At 45.0% G+C, this 26,883-nt stretch overlaps 1 protein-coding gene across 1 annotated transcript in view; it reads left to right on the forward strand.

The window, feature by feature from the left end:
* Positions 1-17,601, forward strand: part of THSD7A (thrombospondin type 1 domain containing 7A) — a 322,453-nt gene extending 304,852 nt beyond the window's left edge. The window contains exons 21-27 of the mRNA XM_088453107.1: positions 237-411; positions 2,229-2,402; positions 2,695-2,790; positions 5,980-6,062; positions 13,127-13,340; positions 15,128-15,215; positions 16,216-17,601. Of these exons, the coding sequence (XP_088309233.1) occupies positions 237-411; positions 2,229-2,402; positions 2,695-2,790; positions 5,980-6,062; positions 13,127-13,340; positions 15,128-15,215; positions 16,216-16,300 (915 nt within the window). The 3' untranslated portion in view covers positions 16,301-17,601. The remainder of the gene's footprint in view (positions 1-236; positions 412-2,228; positions 2,403-2,694; positions 2,791-5,979; positions 6,063-13,126; positions 13,341-15,127; positions 15,216-16,215) is intronic.
* Positions 17,602-26,883: the final 9,282 nt, after the last annotated feature.

The following is a 26,883-nucleotide window of genomic DNA, read 5'->3' on the forward strand; positions in this document are numbered from 1 at the left end:
AGTATAGATTCCGGAATATAGTGTTCAAAAATGTCTTGGGATAAGAACACATACAGTATATACAAAATATAATAATTACATAATAATCAGAACTGTGGATCTAATTCATGTTACTTATTTTTTTAAATAGATTATTTTATTGTTACTACCTTTATATTATTAGATTCCCATTTCACAGTGTGACATATAGAGGAAGGGTATATGTAATGTAAGGTGTCCCTCATATCCTCCCTCAGGACGCTCAGTGTGGGGAGGGCACCAGGCTCAGGAACATCTCCTGTGTAGTCTATGATGGATCCCGGGAAGACTCTGGAAAAGTGGTGGATGAAGAATTCTGTGGCGACATAGAGCTCCTGGTCAGCGGAGACAAGAACATTGTGCTTGAGGAGACCTGCACTGTGCCCTGCCCAGGTACCATGCACGTAACACTGGGGAACTTTTATTATCTTATATTTTACTATGTTGTGTGAAATGAAAGGTGATCCTGCTTTATTATTGTAATCCCTGCTAGCAGGGCCGTCAAGACATTGGGCGGACCCGGGTACTGGCGTGGCCTATGGAGGGAGCACTTCTGACCCGTAATGTTGTAAGCCCCTATGGTGCACAGGGTTATGGCATTGCACTGGGGTGTTGGCTGGCCGCACCTCCCCTGCACTCCTGTTCTCTTACAGTAGCCGGACACTTTGTCTCCTTCCTCCTGCGCCCCTGTTTGGTAGGATACTGTGCAGGAAAAAGAAAATGCAGGTGCACCCTCTACGTACTAAGAACAATGATAGACTAAATAATCCTGATAAACTCTACAATTAACATGGAGTACAAGTGAGGTTCTTAGTACATGTTTGGCCAAAGATGTTTGCCCATCCACCACATCAAGGTGATCCCCATCAGATGGGTCCCTAACATCCCTAATACTAACATACTATGTCAATGTATCCAGGACTTACCTATTATAGTGTCCATTCTGATATGTAGACAGCAATGTAGGAAAAGTTGTCTCCAAAAATTAATTTTGAGACGTTTATTTTAATTGATTAGAGGATCTCTGAACATGCAGATTATCCCTGCGTTCTGCAGATTCCTACATGTAATGTTAATGATAAAATGCCCAAGAAGATTTACGGAACAGTGAAGCGTTAGTTCTGGGGCCATGTGGGGTCTTTAGAGGGAAGACTACAGATTCTTGGAAGTCCTAATATCCCCCAAAGCCGTAACTAGACTTTTTGGTGCCCTGTGTCAGAAAGAGCATTGGCGCCCCCCTCATTTTTCAAAGGGACATAATGCATCCAGAAAAGGGCCATGGCTTCATGGGAAGGGCCAGGGAAGATATAGGAGAGGCCAGGAGATGCTGGGGATGAAATAAGAGGAAGCTACAAGCAAGAATGATAATAAACAGAAATTTGACAGATCGAGATATAAACAATAGCCACAATACTTCCGCACGACTCCAATCAGGATACCGTGTATAGTCGTCAAATTGCAGCAGTGGAGTTTCCATACACATGAAAGACATAAAATCGGCCAAACATAGTGTAGTACAATCACAAATACAATTTATTGAACTCAATAGAAATTAAAAAAACAAATAAAATGGGCATATGATCACCAATGCCCCAAAAATGATAATAACACAAATGCTATGTGTAGGATGGTTTCTTCCTACATGAGGGTAAATTGTCCTCTTTAAGGTAAAAATTGGGAAATTACCGGAAGTCCCACTCACAAGGGCCCGTAGTTTTTAAAGAATAAGGACCCTGAGACAGAGGTGATCCGGAAACTATACACGGTATCCTGATTGGAGTCGTGGGGAAGTATTGTGGCTGTTGTTTATATCTTGATCTGGGAGCACTGTGCGCACTTAACTAGACGTAATTTTTATTATTCGCATACATTTTAGTACTGAAGGGTGGTACTTGTCACGTATAGTTATCTGCTGCCTAGAGAGGTGCTTGGCGCCTGTACAACACCACTTATGCTACATAATTTAGAAATTTGACAGACCCAAACAGCGCCTCCTGACCTGTGGTGCCCCGTGCGAAGGCCCCAGCCGCACTACCCTAGCTACGGCCCTGATATGCCCTCACCCCAATATAGCAACAGTCATATTAGAGTGATAGGGGGGGCACATTGGCTACAAAGCAGAATGGAACCTGACACTTACACAGAAGTACTTTTGTACAGTAAAGCAATTTTTCATTAACCCTAACATTGTTTTTATTTATGTTTAATAGGTGACTGCTATTTGAATGAGTGGTCTGAATGGAGCTTATGCCAGCTGACTTGCGTCAATGGGCAAGACCTGGGCTTTCCGGGGGTGAAGGTGCGATCCAGGGCGGTGATAATCCAGGAGATGGAAAACCAACATCTTTGCCCGGAGCAAATTTTAGAAAGGAAACCATGTGAAGGTGGGTGAGACGTGCCAGCCATAGGCTGTGTATGGGAGCTCATATTACACTGCACTAATGTACAAACTAAAATATTAACATTATTTGTGTGTACTTGTCTTAGAGGTTTTATACCTCTTATTTTGAAGTGTTTACCAAAAGCCACAATTACCTATTGTGCTCGACGACAGCCGATAAATTGTCAGAGAGCACAATACAAGACAGGGCCGCCTGAGGTTATTACTCTTATTATTAATATTATTTTCTACTAACAATACTAATACATTACCATTATTGTGATCTCTCTACGCAGATGGACAGTGCTTTGAATACAAATGGTTAGCCAGCCCATGGAAAGGATCCTCTCGGACAGTTTGGTGTCAGAGATCAGACGGATTTAATGTGACAGGTTAATCAGATACATATTTTACTGTGTTCCGATATGTTTTATTTAGTCTTATTATATGTGATTGTGCAGTGACTGGGTCCGGTCACCAAATGTGAGCACCAGGCTGCAGACTTCTAATATTGTACAATAATGTATAATACCGGGCAGTGTTTCTCACAAGTTCTCCTACTGAATAGTACAGTGATGACATCAGAACTCACAAATTGTAAGTGATGACATCAACACTCCTCATATGTACAGATCTTGTTTACAGGTGCTTAGAAATAGATTAGCAGGACTTCTGTATTATATGATTAAAACAACAGTAAACTAACAATTGTGTCCCCCTTGTTAGAGGGGTTACTGGATGAACTGCATACATACATACATACATACACACACATACATACTGTGATATAGTCAGGGTAGGGGGTCCCTCTCCTGGGGTAGATGGACACCTCCTTACACACAGCAGCCAGGAAACAGCACACCAGTCCAGGGTTTTCATGCAAGCTGGTTGGAACCAGTTTTATTGTGCAATATAAACAACAAAATAAACAAAACATTAAAATAAATCCTAGCCCGTCTGGGCACTAACTAGACAGGTTATTCCCTCTCTACAAATGGCAGGGCCTACTGCCTTACCACAAACACAGCACTTACAAATATCACAGTGTCTCTGAACAAACCTCAGTGTCTGTTCTCCCCAGCATATGTGAGACACTGAACAAAAACCTAACACAGCTTATCTGAGCCACTTCCAGGTGCAACAACTAATCAGCCTGCTCTCAGACTGAAAGGTCCAACACCTGGAATGGCCTGTGGATGGAGCACTCCCTCTCTTCTCACACCCCCCAGGACCCATTATCCGGCTTTTACCAAAAGCCGGATAATCCACACCCCCCAGGACCCATTATCCACACCCCCCAGGACATCCACACCCCCCAGGACCCATTATCCGGCTTTTACCAAAAGCCAACACTTCTAGTCTGTTTGGCATAACAGACTTTTCCTGGGGGTTTTAAAACACATATGAAAGGAATCTGGGACACACATACAGTCAGGTGCATAAATATTGGGACATTGACAGCATTTTCATATTTTGGCCTCTATTCACCACCATAATGGCTTTGAAATGAAACAAACAAGATGTGCTTTAACTGCAGACTTTCAGATTTAATTTGAGGGTAATTACATCCAAATCAGGTGAATGGTGTAGGAATTACAACGGTTTCTATATGTGCCTCAAACTTTTTAAGGGGCCAAAAGTAATGGGACTATCAACTCAAAAGCTATTTCATGGACAGGTGTGGGCTATTCCATCGTTATTTCATTATCAATTAAGCAGGTAAAAGGTCTGGAGTTGATTCTAGGTGTGACATTTGCATTTGGAATCAGTTGTTGTTGACTGTCAATATGAGATCCAAAGAGCTGTCACTATCAGTGAAGCAAGCCATCATTAGGCTGAAAAATCAAAACAAACCCATCAGAGAGATAGCAAAAACATTAGGTGTGGCCAAATCAACTGTTTGGAACATTCTTAAAAAGAAAGAACGCACCGGAGAGCTCAGCAACACCAAAAGACCCGGAAGACCACGGAAAACAACCGTGGTGGATGACAGAACAATTATTTCCCTGGTGAAGAAAAACCCCTTCACAACAGTTGGCCAAATCAAGAACACTCTCCAGGAGGTAGGTGTATATGTGTCAAAGTCAACAATCAAGAGAAGACTTCACAAGAGTGAATATAGAGGGTTCACCACAAGATGTAAACCATTGGTGAGCCACAAAAACAGGAAGACCAGATTAGAGTTTGCCAAACAACATCTAAAAAAGCCATTACAGTTCTGGAACAACACCCTATGGACAGATGAGACAAAGATCAACTTGTACCAGAGTGATGGGAAGAGAAGAGTATGGAGAAGGAAAGGAACTGCTCATGATCCAAAACATACCACCTCATCAGTGAAGCATGGTGGTGGTAGTGTCATGGCATGGGCATGTATGGCTGCCAATGGAACTGGTTCCCTTGTATTTATTAATGATGTGACTGCTGACAAAAGCTGCAGAATGAATTCTGAAGTGTTTCGGGCAATATTATATGCTCATATTCAGTCAAATGCTTCAGAACTCATTGGACGGCGCTTCACACTGCAGATGGACAATAACCCAAAGCATACTGCAAAAGCAACCAAAGAGTTTTTTAAGGCTAAAAAGTGGAATGTTATGCAATGGCCAAGTCAATCCCCTGACCTGAATCCGATTGAGCATGCATTTCACTTGATGAAGACAAAACTGAAGGGAAAATGCCCCAAGAACAAGCAGGAACTGAAGACATTTGCAGTAGAGGCCTGTCAGAGCATCACCAGGGATGAAACCCAGCGTCTGATGATGATGTCTATGCGTTCCAGACTTCAGGCTGTAATTGCCTGCAAAGGATTTGCAGCAAAGTATTAAAAAGTGAAAGTTAGATTTAGGATTGTTTAGTTTGTCCCATTACTTTTGGCCCCTTAAAAAGTGGGAGGCACATATAGAAACCATTGTAATTCCTACACCGTTCACCCGATTTGGATGTAATTACCCTCAAATTAAATCTGAAAGTCTGCAGTTAAAGCACATCTTGTTTGTTTCATTTCAAAGCCATTGTGGTGGCGAATAGACGCCAAAATATGAAAATTCTGTCAATGTCCCAATATTTATGCACCTGACTGTATATGCTATCCCAGACTTCTCCAGTGCTTCTATCACAATACATACATACATACATACATACATATATACATGCATACACAAACACATACACACATACATGCATGCATATACACACACTCACCAAATATTAACATTTTCTTGCTACTTCTAATCAGTGCTTCCTAAAAATCACCTGTTCGCCTAGATCAGGTGACTCTGCGCAGGACGCGCATATGGTTTGTGACCAAACTACAGTTGCTCAAAATTCCAAACTTTATATTTAGAAAATTGAGTTTACATTCAGGTTATAAATGTCCGGATGCCTTTTGGTGTACCTCACAAACTCCATGATTTGGGCTGGACAGTCCCGTCTTATGACAGGCACGTCTGTCCTGATGTGAAGGGCTGTTTGGCTCGACTGAAGCCAGAGTGTATGAGGGCACATCTGCATATATACATTGCTATTGTGACGGAACCGCATTGCCACTGAATATATTCATTGCTTGTTTTGCCCGTCAGGAGGATGTTTTGAGGTGCACAGACCAGAGAATGAAAGGACCTGCAGCCCCCCGTGTACCCAGCAACATTCCTACTGTACTGAGGTGAGTAGAGACACCCGTAGGGAGAAACCAGCTATTATACTGGGGTTCTGCTACATTTCTCATATAACCCACAGCAGATAGAAGCCAGTTAATTGCCTCATTAGCACTGCTGAAGTTATAATTTGTACAAAATAGAGTAACGACTGAACCACAATATCACTGCTCTGTTATTGCTGATCCTATTAGACCCCTGCCATCATCAAGGCCTTGAATGCTGTTTACCATGTAACGTCTTAAAAAGGAATGTACTTTAGCCTATGGCAAGTTGATGATTATAGCAAGAAACTATATTTATATTTCTCTTGCAGCAAGGCTGGGGAACACTGGACCAATGGGGATTGTAGGTTGGGGCTGGAGCTGGCACTTAAGGAAATGTAGCTTTAAATCCTAAGCTCCTCCCCCTGCAATCCCACAATTCCAGTTTTTGTTAAGTGCCTGATGAGTAGGGCACGTTTTGGAAGGGCAGCCCTTGTAGGTAGCTATTTCTTTTGTTTTATTTGTAAACTTTTTTATTATTATTTCTAGCGGAGGTGATGTGTGCTGCTTGTAGTAGCGCACAGTGTGAGTGCGGACGGCTGTTGGAGCTGTGGTACATCTCGCTGATATGCAGCTGTGGCGGGGGGGGTGCACGTGGCGGGACCCTCCACAGAGCACTCTGGTCTCTCTGAGAAACAGCCTGGACCCGGAGACAGTGTTCGATCGCACCCTTTTAGAGGGTGCTGGATGGCAATGGTGCTCTGGATGGCGGTGCCGTCTTGCCAAGTTTGATGAGTGCAGCTCCATTACGGAAGCGCGCGCCTCAAAGGCAGCTCAGTCGGTGCTACCAAGTGCCTTTCCCATGCAGGGGAGTAGCACTTGAGAGAGAGAGAGAGAGGGAGTACAGCCGTGGAATAGGGGGGCGGAGCCTGTAGCTACTGGCCTCCCCTGCACATTAAAGCAGCAATGGTACAGTCCTGCTATGATGGATTTCTTCCTGCTCTACTGACGCGTCAGTGGGGACTACGACTGACTTCACCAAACCCGTTCAGGCATGGGGGGTGGCTCTGACGACGCAGACAATGTAACCATTAGCACTATTGCCTCACCACACTGTGGTCGTAGGTTCAATTCCCGCTACAGCCCTAACTGTGTGGAGTTTGTATTGAAGGATTTTGTTGTATTCTGGGCAATGTTTCTCCCATGCACAGGGTAATGGGCATTGCGCTCGGGGGGCTTTTGTGGATAGGACCCGGTGATGCCAAGCAGCTGGGGTGCTGCATCCTCCAGGGTGGGACCTGCGGGGTCGGTGTACGCCCTAGGGAAGCTGTCGACGCTTCACAGGGAGCCAAGTTCAGGCTTGGTTATTCCTTCATCTCTGACACAGGCTTCTTTCCCTCTATAGGGTTACGTTCCCAGCCAAGGTATGTTCCGCTCTGGCTCTGTGCTTTGCAGCACGTGGCGTCATGATTTCCGTCAGGTTCCTGGTGCGCTTTTTCAGGAATCCTCTGCTGATGCGCAGGTAGAGGGTGGTCTTGGAGGCGTCTTCCTCCTTCCATGGCCCCATTAGACGTTTCGCAGGACCTTGCGAGCTTTAGCACTGTCCCAGTGGATGAGGAGCTCCTTTCCTTTTTCGATTCCCTGTGGCTATGCGCCACTCTCTAGGTGGTTTACATATGGATTCCCAAGCAGTGGCTGTAGGTCTGCACAAGCATGTCACTACTTTCCCTTTGGTGAATCTCTCTGGTCTCCTCAGGGAGACTTAGAAGACGCCTGATTCAGAGGGCTCCGTTCCTCACACATTAGCTTCCAGCGGATTGGGTGTCCAAGTGAAAGCACCTCCCACGGTAGTTGCTGTGGTAGCCGTTTAGATCGCCACACGCCCTTCCTGGGCAGGGCTCAGCATCCAGTAGGTATTCGTTGGCTAGACCTTTAAGGGTTGTCTCCGGTCTGTTTTGATTGGTTCTAGGGTCGTTATCCAGACCTGGCAAGCCGTGACATGAGTGGCATGTGCTATGGTCACTTTTGCTGATAAATGCGTCTAGGGACTTCACAGTGTTTCGCCCTTGGATTCCATGCTGAATTGGCGGGTCATTAGCGGTAGGAGGCCAGGCAAGACTGGGCACAGGTAGCTTCCAGGTCAGCTAAGGCCGGTTTGGCTTGAAGGCCATTTGGCTCTGTGCTTCGCAGACGCATTCATTACCAGAGTGTTCCTTACCACAACTGGATAGTTCCCACCGGTCTGAAAAGCACTTTTCTGTCAGTGGCCGTCCTAACGTCGGGGTCAGAGTTTCCAAGTTTTCACCTCTCCTTCGAGGTGGTAAGTTCTTGGAAGGTCAGTCTGACACAAGCTGAGTCTTCACCCGAAGGGGTTCGTTTTCCAGGGCTGTTGTTCGTAACACTCTCCAATCTGGGACACGGCACCAAGGCAGCCTGGAGCTAACAAAGTGTCTCTATCTCACTCTGGGGGTCATTCAGAGTCGGTCGCAAGTGCTGAGCGCTCGCAACCGACTCGATGTTGCCCCACTGGGCATGCGCACGACAGAGCCAGCTCCGTTGTGCGCATGCGCGAGACCCAGCTAGTGACGGGCGCTCCGTCGCTAGGGGTCTCGCAGCAGACGGGGCGAGCTGTCAGTGGTGAGTGACAGCTCGCCCCGTTTGGGAGGCGGGCAGGGGGCGTGCCTGCCCAGATGGAGGCGTTCCTGCCGGAACGCTTGCCATTTGTGGGCAGCCCCACTGACATCATTGCTGATGTCAGTGGGGAGCTTCCTGCTCGATCAGAGCAGGAAGCTCCCTGGGGCTTACGAGTGCCCAGACCCAACCTTAGGGTCTGGTCGTAAGCCCCGATCGTCGCGATGGTCTTGATCATCGCGACCATCACCCATGTCGGTCGCTAGAGCTGTGGGTGTTAACCCACAGCTTAGCGATCGACAAGGAGGCGGTCTTTCAGGATGCAAGCGGCCGCCCTGATTCAGGGCGACTGCTTGCAACTAACGACCGCCTCTGAATGAGGTCCTCTCTCTCTACTCAGTTCGCTTGCAACTGGTAGGGCGGTTGCTCCGCTTCAGTGACTGTTGAATGACGTCTTCAGACATCTGGGTGCTTGGCATCATTCATTATGGTTCCATCTGGGACCTCGGAGGTCCCAGATCCAAGCTGTTGTTTCTTGTTTTATCACATTGCTGTTGCCTGGGAACTGGCGAATGCAGTGACATTGGGCTGTGCTATCATCCCACTCCTCTCAGCCAGCATGGTTTTGCTCCAGTTCCACCGCAGTTATGAAAACTGGGCTTCTATCTCCTTCCTATTTTGAATGCTGAATGGCTCTTTTTGGTCTCCTCATGCCTTGGGCACGAGGGGGTGGGTAGTTCAGTTTGCATGCACTCCCTCCGATCAGGGATCCACTGCGGAGGCCAACAAATCCTCGCTAGATGTCTGGAATGCTTGTCTTCAGGTTCTGTTTTGGGCAGGTCATTAGACTTCAGTGGGTATTTGACTCTGTCCCCTGTCTATTCCAGACCCTACCGTTCGGTGGAGCTCTGGCTCCGTGTGTATGCTGCACAATATGGTCAGTGCTGCTACACATAGGGCGCACAGAACGTATCACAATTTGGCCCTCTTCAGAGGTTCTGTTTGTGAAGGATACCTTGGCTTCACAGTCACTGACTGTCCTAGGTCGCTTGATTCATGTACGTTAGGATCAATGCTGTATCCCGACTTGTCACAGTCTCCCTGGTATCCTTGTCTGTCTCTTCAGTTCTGGGGGTGGCCTCTCCCCAGCTGTGTTTTTCTTGCAGCGGACAGGAAACGGACCCTACTGACCTTGTTCAAAGGCTCGGTCAGTTCCACGTCTGTCGACCTTGTGGAACATTCGGTTGTTGGGAATGTTGGTCTCCACTTGGGAGCCTCAGTGGATGCTTCTCCGAACTTCAATGAGTTGCTTGACAACCCTCTGGTCTCGGTTCCCATTCTGCCCAATAGCATCCGTCACTCCAGCAATGGAAACCCTCCATTGCTGGACGGTTTCCATTCTTCTCCTCCAGGTCCCATCCAGGTCCCATCCTTTAGATTGGCTCATTGTGACCATGGCCACGATTCTCCTGGGCTGAGGTGCCGTCAATTTGCTTTTCGGCTCCGGGGCCTTGGGTCACCATACACAATGGCTCAGCTGTTCGATGGACTTGAGCTACATGCCATCATTCTGGCTCTATTTGGGGCCCTGTCCATCCTCACTGGCCAGCCAGTCGCAGTCAGTCGGACAAACGACCCGGCGATGGCATCTCTAAGTCTTCCGGCAGGCACAAGATCTCGGCGACGGTGCCGAGATCTTTCTGTGGTGAAGAACTTTGTTCCTTCTCTCTCAGCAGTGGTCATACTGGTATGGGGAAATTTGACAGTGGACTTCCACAGGTTTCTCCCAGGGCAGTGGGCTCTTCCTCCACTGGTCTTCCTACTGTTTGGGTGTGAGCCCCGCGTGGGGATCTCCTGGCCTCTTGGCACATTTGCAAGGCTCCACAGTTTGGTATGTGATCCGGGTATCCGCAGGCTTCTGCAAGTGGCTGGGTTGACTGTTGCGGGGATTTTTTTTTTTCATCCAGAGCATCCATTTCCACCATCCACACTGTTCCCTCATGTCTCCAGGGGCATTGAGGCTTCCCGAGGGAGGGTAATTCTAGTAGCTCCAGGCTGGCTACGCTAGTCATGGTATGCAGACATTCTCCTAAGGTCGGTAGGTCTGGATTGGAGTTTTCCACTTCATCCAGACCTGCTGAAACTTTGCCAGTTTCTACAAGGGCACTTTCCTTGGTTGTTTTTCGTGATGGGACTTCTGTGACTGAGAAAGCTGCAGGTTTTCTCTCTTGTGGTCTGTACTAGGCTGCGAGCACGGACTCCAGGTCCATCTCGTGCTTACCTCCGGGTTTGGAGCTCTACTTCTGGTGGTTTACCCGTTACGTAATTGCGCCTCTCACGTTTCTTGGCCTTTCTTCTGGAGGGTGTGGAGGCAGGTTGACTATTTTGTTTTGGGACGATACAGTCTTTAGTCCTTTCATTTTCTTTCCAGCAGCGTCTGGCTCTTCTTCTTAGGGTCCAAACTGTTTTTACAAGGTGTGCTGCGTATTTAGCCACCGTTTCATCCGCAGTGGAGCCATGCAATCTTAATCTAGTCTTATCGGCTCAATTAGCGTAGTTGCATTTATTGAATCTTCGGTTAGTTGCTTGGAAGCTGGTCTTCCTTAGGGCTATTGCCTTCCTTCGGCATAGTTCAGCGTTTGGGGTTGGCAAGCCACTTTTTCTGGTCTTTCATGATGATTGCGGTTGCTCCGTACAGGTTTTAGGTTACAGCCAACACTTGCTTCAGCCTTGTACTTACACAGGGTATTGTCCTTCCGGTTCTTCCTCCTTCGGCGACTTCTCGGGACTGGTGTGATCTGGCTTTGCTATTTGGGCTGAGCTCTGCATATTTCCTTGGACACGTCATCTGTGGTATGCCGCATTGTTCTCTGCGGGTTCTTTATGTCTCGTGGGAACATGGTTGGCCAGCTACTCAGCAGATCTGTGTGCGTTGGCCATTACTCAGGCCTATTCTGCTGCGGGGTGACCGCTACCATACCGAGTATTAGCGCCTTCTACTAGAGCGTTAGCAATCTCATGGGCAGCGCGACGCGGGACTTCATTAGCACGGGTCCGTCATGCGGCTATCTGGTTCCCTGTGCGCACGTTTGCTCATTTTTACGTTTCAAGTTTTTTGCCTCCGGCAGCACTCACTATGGGCGTACAGTTCTCCGGTCAGGCAGACTGAGCGTTCCCTCCCCTGGGGGCGGCTTTTGAACGTCCCATGGTCCAGTGTTCCCCAGCCTTGCTGCAAGAGAAAATAGGATTTTTGGTCAACTTACCGTTGAATCCTTTTCTCTTAAGCAGGCTGGGGAACACTGCGATCCCTCCCTCACGCTCTGTCATGCAAGGTTTTGGTTCTTGACTGTCTTTTTTCCCACCTGGTTTGTTTGGTTGTTCTAAACCGTTTCACGGGGTTCTTGCTACTCTTCACCAGGCTCTTTTAAAGAAGTACTGAAATTGTGGGATTGCAGGAGGGAGGATCTTAGGATTGAAAGCTACATTTCATTAAGTGCCAGTTCCAGCCCCAACCTACAATCCCCATGGTCCAGTGGGCCTGATTCAGAGCCGGACGCTATTTGCGCTCACTCGTCCAGAAAAAGGGGCTGGCTATTTAAATTGACCGTTCGCTCTTTGCGGTCTGTTGACGCCTCTAAGTCTGAACGAGCGAACAAAACATGCGGACGTTTTTTTGTAAAAAACGCCCCCTGGCCGCTCGCATCATACGTCACCTCCGCTATTTATTAGATTAATCGAGTACATCGAAAGGCGAATGAACTGCTCGCTATTCTTGTGGTTGCATTTTCCTACCGCAATCATGCGAGCAGTTCTGGCTAAAAGACACCCAACTGACATGGTCGATGACGCTGCTTTGTTAATTATGCACACCCTTAAAACGCCCGTTTTGACCTTTTGGCACGCCTGCGTTCGGATCTCCACTCCCCGTTTTCAAGCACCTTCCCCTGTTACCACCCACAAATGCCTCATCCTGTCACTCAAATTAGCAGGCATTCGCTATTTTGCGAGCACACGATTTTCGGCCGCACTGACTGGTTCGCGCATGCGTACTAAAACCCATACGCATGTGCAGATGTGCGAACATCGCTCGGAGCGAACGAGCGGCCGCTTACGAGCGGCTCTGAATCAGGCCCAGTGTTCCCCAGCCTGCTTAAGAGAAAAGGATTCAACGGTAAGTTGACCAAGAATCCTATTATTGTGTTTATATTTATATATATTATATTTATATTTTACCATTTGTCAGGTTTAGCCATTGTTTTTGCCATTTGCAGGAGAAAGTTCTGTATACCGGCACCAGATATTACCCGGTGTAAATTATTAGTAATTTATATTATATCAGATGCAAGGTTCGCTTCTCGCGCTCTACGTACCTAAATGTATAATATAATTACAATTAATATAATATAACCATTGGCTACCGTTATTCCAATATTATGCTTCTTTTATCTTATTGGAAGACGGGGTCCTGCGGCTGTGAAGATGGCTACACTGAAGTGACGTCATCAGATGGGACGCTGGATCAGTGTACTCTGATTCCTGTAGTGGTCATACCCACTATTGCGGACAAGAAGGGCGACGTGAAAACAAGCCGGGCCATGAACCCAACTCAGCCGTCCAGCAGCCAGTCGGGTTATGGAGGCAGGACATGGTTTTTACAACCGTTTGGCTCAGGTATGTAATCTTTTTTTTTTTATTTAGAACTTTATTTTACAAAACATCACCGGGAATATAGCGCAAACACCATGTTTCCGGACATCTGGAATGTAGATATCACTGGAAACATGGCGCAGTAGCCATTCCATCAGCACAACTAATCCCTTCACGCCCCCCTGCTGTATATATACTATAGATGTGCGCGGAGCCCCGTATTTTGGTTTGGTTCTAATTCATCATCGTGAATTGGTTTTGGCAAAACCACTCTCGTGTTTTGGTTCGGATTCAATTTTGGAATATTTTGAAATCGATAAAAAATATAAAAAGATAAAAACAGCTAAAATCATGTCATTTGGACCTGCAATTAAAAAACTGGAGTTTGGTTTAAATCTGAGTTCCGAACTTAGCGCAGACTGGAGCCGGGACTCTGTTCGACTTGGAACCCCAAAGTGATTCTGAACTGGGACTCTATTTGACTCAGAACCCCTAAGTTCGGGTGTGTTCGTATTTCGGGAAAACCGAACCGCACATTTCTAATACAGTATATACAGCATACATGCCTACTCTCCCGATTTGGCCGGGAGCCTCCCGAAAATCGGGTGCCGCTCCCGGCCCCCCGGAAAGTAGGCAGGCCTCCCGACTTTTCCAGTCCCCCCCGCAATGTAATGGTAAACCCCCGCTGCGTAGGGGCTGATGACGCGATTCGCGCTGAATCACGTCATCATAACCCCACCCCCCGCATAGCAATGCCGGAAATATCGTCATCTTGTTGGGGGGGGGGGAGCCTAAATGACGCTATCGCGTGGCTCCGCCCCCAGTCCCGCCCATAAATACTTGTAAAGTGCCCGGCCACACCCCTCTATACAGGCCCCGCCCCCCTGCTACACCGACCTGGCTGCTTCCTCCCGGAGGAAGCAGCCAGGATGTAGGCAAGTATTATATACAGTGGGAGGATGAGTGATTTATCCCCTGGTGTAGTTTATAAACGCGCTTCATAGTGGTTTGGTGGTGGGAACAGGATTGCTTGGCTCCTAGCCCCACATAATTACACACAACATTAAAATTGCTATGTTCTTTCACGTTTATAAGCTGGAATCACCTTGGGCCCCTCCAGGAGTGTCCACGAAGGTTACAAAGGCCCCTGTCACCTGCATGGGAGAACTGAATCAGGCCTTGTCTGCAAAGTGGATCTAATATAGGCTTACCATACTGTCCCTTTAAACTGGGAGACTCATGAATTACACAGGTTCTGTGGTTGGCTGACTTCAAGCCTGGATTTCACCTGGTTTTAGTCAGTCACAGAACCTGTGTAATTCATAAGTGTCCCGGTTTAAAGGGATAGTATGGTGAGCCTAATCTAATAGTAATTGCTGTACTAATTATATTTAGCTCTAGGTTATGCTGGATCTATCAGTGACTTTGTTGGTGGTTAAGATGCATTTTATTTTTATTGACGGCTTGATAAAGCCTGGCGATAGCATTACTACAGCCACATCCATAAGCTTCATTTAAGTACATGTTTTGCAATAAAGAAATCAATCTAAATATTCTCTATATTGGAGCATCCTTTAATATAGCAGTGATTAGTACATAACTAACTTGTGCAATATTCCACAGTTATGAATATATTTGCATATGCATGAAGAAAACAAATGATATATTGTTGCATTCCATATACAGTAGTGTAACATCAATAACTACCTGTATTAGTATAACACTATAATACAACTAACATGAGAGAAGCTTCTAAAAGATTTAAGATATTTTTTTTGTACTAACCAAAAACTAACATCCGCTCTTTCTAGATGGGAAACTGAAGACCTGGGTGTATGGGGTAGCAGCGGGTGCCTTTGTTTTGCTCTTATTTGTGGTCTCTATGATCTATCTGGCATGGTGAGTTTTTAGGTTCTTATTAAAATATAACATTATTTTGCTAATAAAATGAATGGAAGTGTTATGTTTTTAAGCTGTATTTCTAATCCTTATGTACTAACTAGTTCAGCCTCTTTCTAAATGGCTTATTTGAAAATCCTGAACAATAGTGACACCAGCAGGTTATAATCAGGTACTGCATGCTGTCAAAAATAGAAGTTAATCATATCAACAATAAACAAATTAATAATCATTCTTCCTAATTAAATAGATTGTCATATACAGCTGCACTGAACATATTTTTTTTAGTTATCTCACATTTTTCATGATGCATCACAGTTTGCTGTGTATAGACAATGACTAAAGGTTTGTTGTGTTATGTCCAAGTGCCCAATAGACATACATGTATACAACCACTGTATGGCATATCTCTAGGGTCTTATATAAATCATGAAAAGACACTTTTGTCATTCAATGGACATGTTGTCTAAAGTAGTAGTCGTAGCCCCTAGCAACATGCTGCAAGTAATTGGAGGGTTTATTTACATTTAAATTTTTTGTTTATTATTTTTTATTATTGCATTCAAGAGCATTAAACATTATGCTGATATAGAGCCTGATGCTAAGTCACGTACAGGTCTGATTGCAGCCGCGCTGGGAATGCGGATGGCCTGCAAACGGAATGGTAGCGAGCAACCGTCATCATTGTCATCAGCACTTACCGTATCCCATGCTTTGGTGCAATAGACTGAAAATAGGCGTCTCCTATGGCTACACGTTCACCTGCGTCCGCTCTATTGAAATGCAAAAACGTCTATTTCACGTAAAGCCCTATAATTGTGACTTTCCCCATATACACCCTGATCTGCAATGACAAAATATTTGTCGTTTTAACTTGAAAAATATTTTTGCCTTCAAATTTTCGCCACTTTTTGACTTCCTTTGCTCGTCAGAATGTGGTGCAAACAGCAGGTTTTTCTTTATTTATTTAACCAAATCTATGCCTATTTTTTATTTATAGTAAAAAGCCCAAGAAACCACCAAGAAGACAAAACAACCGCTTGAAACCACTAACTTTGGCTTACGACGGAGACGCGGACATGTAAGGCAACAAACGAATATACATTCCATCTCCGGTGTCTCGGAAACGTACAACATGAAGAATGTTTTAAGGATGAACTCAATGGCAGAGATTTAAGCACAGTCTAGAACAATGCAATGTAACTTCACTGAGTATTCTTGAGCCCCACAAAGTGATATTCAACTGGAAATGGTTTCATTCTAGATGTACATATTACATGGTCTGGTGCAAGACCTGACATATTAACCTCATGTAACCAGTACTTATGAACTAATATTATAGTCGCAACAGTCAACCGTATGACCATGTAATAAACTTTGCTCTTTTGTGGCAAATAATGGGGCTCGATGTAAATAACACCATATAGAGGACTGATCTATGAAGACATTCAGAATCCAAACGGTTTACAACATGTATTCCGTCAGTATAAGGATCAAATATGGGACCACAGGACCGATCGTACCCAAAGCTGCTGTGCCGCAGTGTCCTGAATTGCAGTATTTTTTAGTAACTGTTCTCGGAAGCGAAACGCGTGTAAATCAGATCATGTTTGTACTTTTCTCTATCTCTCCTAATGCTGCCTACATCTTTTGCTGTATGTAAGGCAGGACATGCACTATATTAGTGCAGCATGTTATGCACTTAACTAGTATTGCCATAGAAAATGCCTCTTTTCATACAGGACGGTGTCTTGTGCTAGAAGCGTCAAGTAGACATTTGAGAACTGAGAAAAGAAAAAGACTAAAATCAGGATGAGAGCAGAGTTTTGAGACGGGATCAAATATCTGTACATAAATCTGCGTTTTTTTCTAGTTAGATGAAGTTGTGTCACGTTCCCTTGACAACCCCCTTCCTTATTTATATTCAATACAGACCCTTAAGTTATTTCATGATGTATTCTTGCAGTTTGTCTGTACAGTGAACAGAGAGAAGCACCACCCGAGCAAGCCCTTGCCCTGACACCGGATATTTTCTTATAATGTTACAATGAAGCCTTTTTTTTTATGCAAAAGCCAAATGTTGTTACTAAAAGTTTTCTTTCCGTCTTCAGTTGATTTTAATTTATGGGCGTGTCCACTGTCCTCGCCCTCACGCAGCTTTTACTAAATGAACCGTAGGCCGAGACCAGCTCCATTGCATCTGTCATCTAGGGAGCGGCTTTGTGTCCCCTAGTAACGGTGATAAACACTTTACCTAATGACATAAATGTATGGCTAGAAAGCACTGACAGAGAAGGCAAAAATATAAAGACATGTCTTTGGTAGATATTGCGAAAGGCTTGTACTAAAAATAATAAGTTAAAACGATTAGAAAATGGACGACCTCTCCAGGGGCGTTTTAAGAGAGGAGGGGGCCCGTGTGCAGCCTCTGTTTGGGCCCCCTCCTCTCTGACGGCGGCACTGAGCGCTGTAGATTCTGGCTTCATGCCAGAAACTACAGTGCATGCGCGGGTCTCTGGGAAAATGGCGCCCGCGCTTACTTTCCCGGGGACATCTTTTCTGCGCATGCGCGGATTACAGGGAAAATGGCCGCTGCCATTTTCCTAGTAAGTGTTTGCTGCTCTACAGCGCTGGTCTGGTGTGCGGAGTGGGCCCCACCTGGACCCGGGGGCCCGTGTGCCGCGCACACCCTGCACCCATTATAGATACGCCCCTGGACCTCTCTAAGGGGAATGGACAGGTTGTGTTTATTCCTTGTATACACAAATGTTTCTATAGGAGTCAACAGATAAAACGCAGTTATTCTGCAATTTTCCAAATGAATTATTATTCAGTACATACTACGCCGCCAGCCTTGGATCTGGGACTTGTCATTAATAGTTTTTTATTCTGTCTTACAGTTTTGCATCTTATATGAAGAATGAACAGGACTTTTCCTGATGACAAACAGTAGATCAGGGTTGTTCAACAAGAGGTCCTTCAGCTGCCCTGGAACTACACGTCCCAGCATGCCCTGCCAGAGCTTTGCTATTAGGGCATGCTAAAACTGTGGCAGGGCATGCTGGGATGTGTAGTTCCACAGCGGCTGAATTTCCCTGCAATAGATGATTCCAAGTTGCACAGAAGGAACGAGCATCACACCCAGGAATACTCCTATTCTGTGTATGTACATAGGACCTGATTCAGTGGCGATGTCGCGCACGAGTGGCCGATGCTTTCAGTCTGAGCTTGCGTCCGAGCCAGCGCTGTGCATGCGTTCTGATGGCTACTGCTGAGAGCTACAGAATGAATTTAGACGCAGAGAGAGTCTGTCAGTGGGCGTTCCTGGGCGGTAACAGTGGAGTGGCTAGCCAGATGCGGGCGTGTTCCAATCTGCGACTGCGGCTTTTCATACAGTTGATTTCGACAGCCATGCTCAGACGGACATTCTGCGCCTCCGTAGGACTAATGCTGTGTTCGTAGGTGCGACTGATGTTCAGCCGACGGTGTGACTTAATATACATAGCTGTCTCTGTATGAATCCCATTGGCTGTGGCATTAGCATAAATCTACAAATACTACATACAGTGCATTTACCAATACCGTATTAATATCCCGCTGCGGAGAGGCCAACAAATCACACTGCCCTGCAAATGGGGGTCAGCAGGCAGGCTAGGAGTCTATAAGTGACAGTATAACATGTATCCTGTTACCATACTTGCCTAACCTCCTGATTCGGCCGGGAGCCTCCTGAAAATCGGGTGCCGCTCCCAGCCCCCCTGCAGCGGTGGGGTCGGTGATGCGATTTGCGCGAAATCGCGTCATCGTAGTCCCGCCCCCTGCTTCACAATGCCATTATTCTCAGCATTGTGAATCGGAGGGCGGGGGCCACCATGACGTGATCACACTGTCACACCGTATGCCCCGCCGCCAATGATGCATTATGGCCAGACCACACCCCCTTTTTGGCGCTGTCACACCATATGCCCCGCCCCCAATGATGTGTTAGGCCAGACCACACCCCCTTTTCATCGCAACACGCCCCCCCCATGTGGTTGCCCGACAGCTCCCTCCCGGAAGGAGGGAGCCAAATGTCTGGTCTAGATGGGGATTCTGGGCACCTGTAATCACCCTCTCCCTATTAATCACATCCTATCACTCATCAATATAGTACAAGCTAAACTAATGCAAGTTAATATGGGACTGATTGCTGTAGATCACAGCTCATTGGTGTTGTACAATGTCCTTTACGTTATGTAATAAGCCTGGACATTGTTTCTTGAGTTGGCCCTTAACAGTCAAACCACTTCAATATGCCTCTTCTAATATAAGTATAAATGGGGTGTCCCTCCCTCAAAGTGCCAAAAAATGGAAGGAGAGATGGTAAAGAATCCAGGAAGATTATATTTAGTTCTCTTGTTAGTTCAGACATGATGAGGTCACTGTTCCTGAACGATAAGCGCTGATCTGAGAATTCTACTCACAATCTTCAGTATCTGCCATAGTAGTTACACGTCCTGATGTCGGGCGGGTTGGGCAGCTCCTTAATGCTGGGTACACACGATATAGACGATATATTGGACGATTTGTCGCTTTGAGGCGAATTGGAAAGACACATCGTCCAGTGTGTAAGCGCTATTGCGCGCTCCTGTGCATCGTTCATCGTATCTTCAGATCTGCCTGCAGTGCACCATACTTCTAGATGCAGTGGTGGAACGATATATTGTACGCCAGATTGTGTTGTGTGTACGGACCGCCGATATATCGTCCCGTCGCTGGGTAGATTGATTTAGTATCACTACAAGAATAAATTGTGGAGATGCCCAGACCAACCCATCAAATTCTAGCTGTCATTGCCTAGAAATGTACTAGATAATGGTAGCTAAAATCCGATTGGTTACTATTGGCTACACCTAAGTTTGTCCTCTTTAGATGTTTTGGTAAATCTTCAGTGATTATCTAATCTGTGCTATACACAGACATAATGTCTGGTCAGTAGTAGCTGTGGCTTTAATGTACATTTACACTATTGAGAAATGTGACCTACTGACCCATATTACATAGAGATAAATAAGCAATGGGACAGAACTGAATGGTCATAACTGGACTTGGCAAAAATTGCATCTGGGTAAATACAGCAAATCTAAACGTATTCTTCTATGAAAAGGGTTAACTTTGTATATTAAGGGGAATTCCACCTGAAACATAAGTAGTTTTCCATGGAGGTCAGTAAGTTATACTGAATGCTCTGATATTAGTAAGAGTTGCCTATTAACCCATGAGACCAGATCCAGCAGTTCTACAGTTTAACTTATTGACCTTCACCCAAAACCGATTTTTCATCTTTTGGGCAGAGGGCCTGATTCAGACCCGGACGCTAAGCTGCGATCGCTCGCTGCCAAAAGGGGCCAGGTATACAAATTCCGCGATCGCACTGTGTGGTGTAAGGACACCTTCTATATCTTAGAGAGCGACGGCAGTGAGCATACGCAGGTGTATAAAGACGCCCACTTTCCTCTCTTAACACACGTCATCTCCAGGAAGTGTATGATTAATCGGTAATATCGTGAGCCATCGGATCTGCACGCAGCGCTTGAGGTAGACCCTACCCCACCGCAAGCACTGCGATCAGTGCTGACTGAAATACAACCAGGTGATGTGTACAATGACGCCTCCATGCTAATCATGCACGCCCTTTAAACGCCGTTTTGACGCCAGACACGCCTGCATTCGCACCACCACTTCCCCGTCAACAAGCACCTTCCCCTGTTACCACCCACAAACGGCGCTATCTGTCACTCAAGGTAGTGCTCAGTCTTTGTGCTATGAGCGCACGACTCCCGATTGAGTTGTAATAAGACACTATACACTACAATACCTTTACTTATCTCTGAGTTGGGAGGAAATCCTATCAGTACATCGCTAGTGTTGGGATCATTAAAGAAAAAATAAAATAAAACTTTTTTGTGAAACTTGAGAGAAATCTGCTACACTAGAAAATGATTCATGTTTATATTCATTTATATCTGTACATGCGATCTTTTAATTGTGGATGAAAATATTACACCTAAAGCAATGTCAATGTTGTGAGTAATGGACCTGCTTTAATTATGCTGTCATTGTAAAGAGTATCCACTATACTTCCAGGTAACTGTGAGCTCTAATTGTATAACTATCTACCAGCTGACATCCGTATTTGTGTGAATGAGCCACAAACTGTATGTTTATAAATAGCAAAGTAACATACATACAGTGTATATAGTCGGCACTTACTTACAGTTTCGTTAAGGACAGTTGCAGCGCACACAAGGCGAAAATAATGTATATACGTCATTTCAAAAACTGCGCTCAGCCTCTAAAGGGGAAGATTTCCAAATGTAACAATACTTCAATGGGAGCAAACATTAGAGTACCACAAAGTTACTCAACAGGCACAATCCTTTAGTACTTTTTTTGTATATGTATATTTTTTTCTATATAAATTCCTGTACCCCTGTCAATTTACATGATATCGGTTCAGTATTCGGTGATCACGGAAAGCTAAGAATCTCCACTGCCTAATTTCATTTACTTGAATGTGTATTTCATCGTCTACGGCGACTCCTGTATATGGAATGTTTACTTTTATTGTTCATTTGTAAATTATGTAATGTATCATTTTTCTTTCTTTTTGTACATTTCCTTTTTTAATTAACACAGAATATGTTTAAAAAAATAAATAAAAGTCAATTGTGTTTTGTCATTCAGTTTATACAAACAGCACGTTAAGCCTAAGGGCCTCCCTCTCTCTATCTGGTGGACCTACACATAACTCATGTACAGTAATGCCAGCAATAAAGAACAGTACAGAAGTTTTCTTTTGCATTTTTGTGTGAATGAAATAGCCAACATTTTGGAAAAAAGAAAATTTGCAAATGGAAACCACCATCCGGGGAGTTTTCTTTCATTATAATGTACAAAATCACATTTAGTGACTATGGGGGTCTATGTATTAAGGGCCTGATTCAGGTTGGATCGCAGTTGCTAATACGCACGCAATCAGCCGATTTTTGCGTTATGCTATATAAGTCGCAGTGCATGTGCGGGACTGCGATCGTAGTGACTACACAGACCCATCGCAGGGTGATTGACAGGAAGTGCCGTTTGTGGGTGGTGATGGGGGTGTGATTGGCGAAACGTGGGCAGCACATTTGAACGCAGTTGCAGGGGAGTACATAAATTATCCACTGCAATTCCTGAGTAAGGTCAGAGCTTGTGCAAGTGTGCGTGAGGCTGCGATGTTACTCGATTGTACTGATGGTTTTGCAGTGTTGCTAAACATTACGGATGTGTGTAAGGTAAAGTGGGCGTCCTTATGGGATGCAATCGGGTAACCGGCTGACGTGATCCCGACAGTCGGCTTCCCGACTGCTTTATCCCGGCGTGGGTTAAATGACAGGCGTCTATATCTAGACCCCTGTCATTTTCTCGACGCCGGGAGACAGGCGCCCCCGGCATCCCGATCGACGGGATGCCGGGCGCCACGAGCAGACAGCCGTGCGGGGGGAGGGTTAGGTTTAGCGCACCCGGGGGGGACTTAGGGTTAGGCACCCCCCTGGGAGGGTTAGGGTCAGGCACCCCCGGGGGGGACTTAAAGGGGGGATTAGGGTTAGGCACTTGGGGGGGAGGTTAGGGTTAAGCACCCCTAAGGAGGGTTAGGGGGGGTTAGGTTAGGTTAATTATTACTTACCTGAGGACGATCGGGATTTCCAGCGCTGTCGGGCTGCCGCTGCCGGGATCTGTTCATCTGTCAGGCTGCCGCTGCTGGGAATCGAACGGTGGTATTTCATACCGATTCTGTCCTTATGTAGTGCTGCGGCGGCATGGCGATCGCAATGAATTAGCATACTATCGCAGTTGAACTGCGTGCGTAATCACAGCTGTGATCACAATAGCCATCCTTGCTGAATCAGGCCCTAAGTCTTGGAAAGAGATAAAGTGGACAGAGATAAAGTACCAACCTATTAGCTCCTAAATGTCATTTTTCAAACAGCCTGTAACATGACAGGAGCTGATTGGTTGGTACTTTATGCCTCTCCAAGGCTTAGTACATAGACTCTTATATTACAATGTACTTAGTAACATACTAATAGCTACACAGGAAGGATAAAATTCACAATGAGATATTATATAATTTTTAAATGGACAATCAACATAAAAGCAATGGTCTGTAGGTCATCATTGGGTTAAAGCAAGAGGAGGACAGAAAAAGACGGGAGATTCCGCACAGAACCAGATATAGATATTTATTTATTTATTTATAGACCAATCACCCTACATCTCTGAAATATCACATCTAGTGGTCTAGTTACTAAGCAGTGCTAGGAGACAGAGTGAAAAGTGATAAGGTGCCAGCCAATCAGCTCCCAACTGTCATTTTTCAAACAGCCTGTGAGATGACAGTTGAGAGCTGATTGGCTGGCACCTTATCACTTTACACTCTGTCTCCTAGCACTGCTTAGTAAATAGACCCCCTAGTGATGTTGTTGGTGCTCCCAAAGCCTACAGTTTAACATAGAACAAGAAAAAGAAAGGCTATTTGCTGGGGCACACTTGGATGACAATTCATATAGAAAAACATTAAAATGTAACCATTATTATATATCCATAAAAATTAGGAGGTATCCATACAAAATGTGTCCAAATTATCCAACAAATGTTGAACATTAAACATCCGTTGAAATTATAAGATATAAGATAACATACAGGTGTTTGCATCAAACAACCAAAATTTATATGGCGAGAATATTAAACAAAATCTGCATTCCACTTAACACACTTGGGATAGATATCAGATTATCTTATATTTGTAGACTGATGGTACAATAACAGTTTTTTCTTGGTCCCACAGATTGGTTGGATATTTTTGCTATACCATGTGCCATCCTGTCCCATTCATAATCCAATATAGGTTAACCTACAGCACCTGGTATTCCTAGGTGGTCTCCCATCCAAGTACTAACCAGGCCTATTACTATATCGCTTCCAAGATCAGACGAGATTGGGCAGATCCAGTAAAGCAGAGGTGGGGAACCTTTTTTCTACCAAGGGCCATTTGGATTTTTAGAAAATCATTCGGGGGCCATACTAATTTATTAACTTAAAATTTGCCTCCTATATTTGGTTAAAAACATTATTAACTCACCCTTAATGCGATGGCTGTAAGTAACTGCTTCTCTTTGGTATGTTGCCAGGCAGAGTCTGCAGGGGCAGCCCCTATGGATGTGTGACAGGCAGATTGATAAGGCAGCCCTGGGGTCCTCTCAGTCCTAACCAGCCTGATGACAGCACTGACTGTACACACCCCCTGCTGTGCCACCACTGCCTGCTTGCCCGCGCTTAGGGTGAGATCCTGCACGCCCCTGCACTAACCAGCTCAATGGCAGCCATATGACAGCCCTGATTCCCCCCTCCCTCCCCGTGCGCTTAAATATTTACTAAAAAAAAAGTCTTTATAATAATACCGTGTGATAAGTGGTGTACGGTCACTATATACTGTAGCTTAATATTGCTTAAAGATAATGTACCAGCTTATTGAATTCAAGTGGTCTTGGTATCGAATATATATCACAAAGTCCAACACTTATCAATCAAAATTATCTAGAGCGATATCATAACCTGCTTTTTTCATCAGGTAAGGTACCAGCCAATCCGCTCCTAACTGCCATTTTTCAAACACAGCCTGTGACAGCTGGTAGGAGCTGATTGGCTGGTATCTTATCACCATTCACTTTATCTCCTAACACAGCTTAGTAAATAGACCCCATAGTCCCAAGATGTAAATTCAATAGCAGAGGAAATCAGTCACAGCATACAAGAAATCCAACATCTCAGTGCTGGTAATCTATTGTCCCAAGTACATATAATTAGCCATTAATCTAAAATAGGAGCTTCATAGTGAAGACAGAGTATGCACAGGCTGGAAGATTGTTAAAGCTTCGAACGCTGAACAGACACAGTGGTCCGTCAGCTAATATACGATACCAGTGTTACAGTGGTGTGGAGTCCGGTCTGTGCACTGACTGATTCTCCCACGATGTTTGGCAGATAAAAGGAGGACGCGCGTTTCACCCGAATCGAGGCTTGTTCACCTCACCATACAGCAAAGAGCACAACTACCAGGGTGCCAGCTACTATATGGCCGGGTAGTGGAAGGGGTGCTATAAACCTGCATTATAAGCTTCTATATAAACACCCAGTACATGGGATTACAGCTTCATCAATCAAATAATATATTAATGCTTAATGCAGTTACATATTCTCCAAATATTATATTTTATAATTAACTATACGGTAATATCTAAATTAGATCTATATTTGTTTCATGACCTCTTAATATAGTGGGGTTTAAAAATATGTATTCTTATCCAAGGGGATTGTTTGCGTAGTGTATGTTCAATAGAAATAAACAATATAGAGCCGAAAGTAAATTGAAATCAAAAATGCAGCCATAGGCGGTGATTGATGATATTCTGAACTAAGATGAGGAGCTCACATAATTTTAAAACCAAAAACCATGACACTCACATACAGGGTCAGACTGGCCCACAGGAGGACAGGGAAAAGCCCTGGAGGGCACCAAAGTCTCATGACTAATATACTTCCCTTATGGGTCTGGTTTCAGACCGGGCACTGAAATAATGATTCGGTACTCTATTAGTGGGTCAGTTACTTGGCAGAGAAGAGCCACGGACTGGTGGCTGACATGTGTCCCTGCTGCTGCCTTTCCCGCTGGTGGGCACTTTGTGCCCAGGTCCGATACTGATTATATAACATTCAATTGACACCGTCTACATTAGTCACACTTTTATGTACTTTGGGGTTAGATGCAGAAATATATCTCTATCATTTAGGAGCAGCAGGAAATTAGAGTTCTGAGACAGTGTTTGTAGTGGCAAACAGCGGGACCGTCGCAATGGAATCAGGCCACATGCGCCCTCCAACTAATGCCATCACAGACAGCACTGACAAAGAAATCCAATGTTTGTTATTTGATATCTTGTTAGAGAATAGATATTTTATGATCTGTCGAAAATATAGGGACAATGTTTCAAATATAACCATAATTAATCTTGTTTAAACAAAATAATTCAACTAGAAGTATGAAAGAAGTGAAAAAATAGATGCGCGCTGGTTTAATGCGTGTGGTACAACACGTCGATGTTGAGGATGCCGACATTCAGAATGACGACCTTGACATGTTGGCGTTACCATAATGATGACATTGTGAATGGCGACAGTGGGCATGTCATCCATGCGGATTTGCAGTGCCGAGGTGAGTATACCTAACCCTATGTGCAGTCTAACCCTATGCCTAATCCTAAACCTAATCACAGCCTAACCTATGCCTAATCCTAAACCTAATCACTGCCTAACCCTTTGCCTAATTCTAAACCTAATCACAGCCTAACCCTATGCCTAACTCTATACCTAGTCATAGGCCAACCCTATGCCTAACTCTAAACCTAATCGCAGCCTATACCCTTTGCCTAACTCTAAACCTAATCACAGCCTAACCCTATGCTTAACTCTAAATCTAATCACAGCCTAACCCTATGCGTAACTCTAAACCTAATCGCAGCCTAACCCTACGCCTAATCCTAAACCTAATCACAGCCTAACCCTATGCCTAATCCTAATCACAGCCTAA

The sequence above is a fragment of the Taudactylus pleione genome, unplaced genomic scaffold (genome assembly GCF_031769625.1).
Source record: "Taudactylus pleione unplaced genomic scaffold, aTauple2 ptg000571l, whole genome shotgun sequence".
NCBI classification, from domain to species: Eukaryota; Metazoa; Chordata; class Amphibia; order Anura; family Myobatrachidae; genus Taudactylus; species Taudactylus pleione.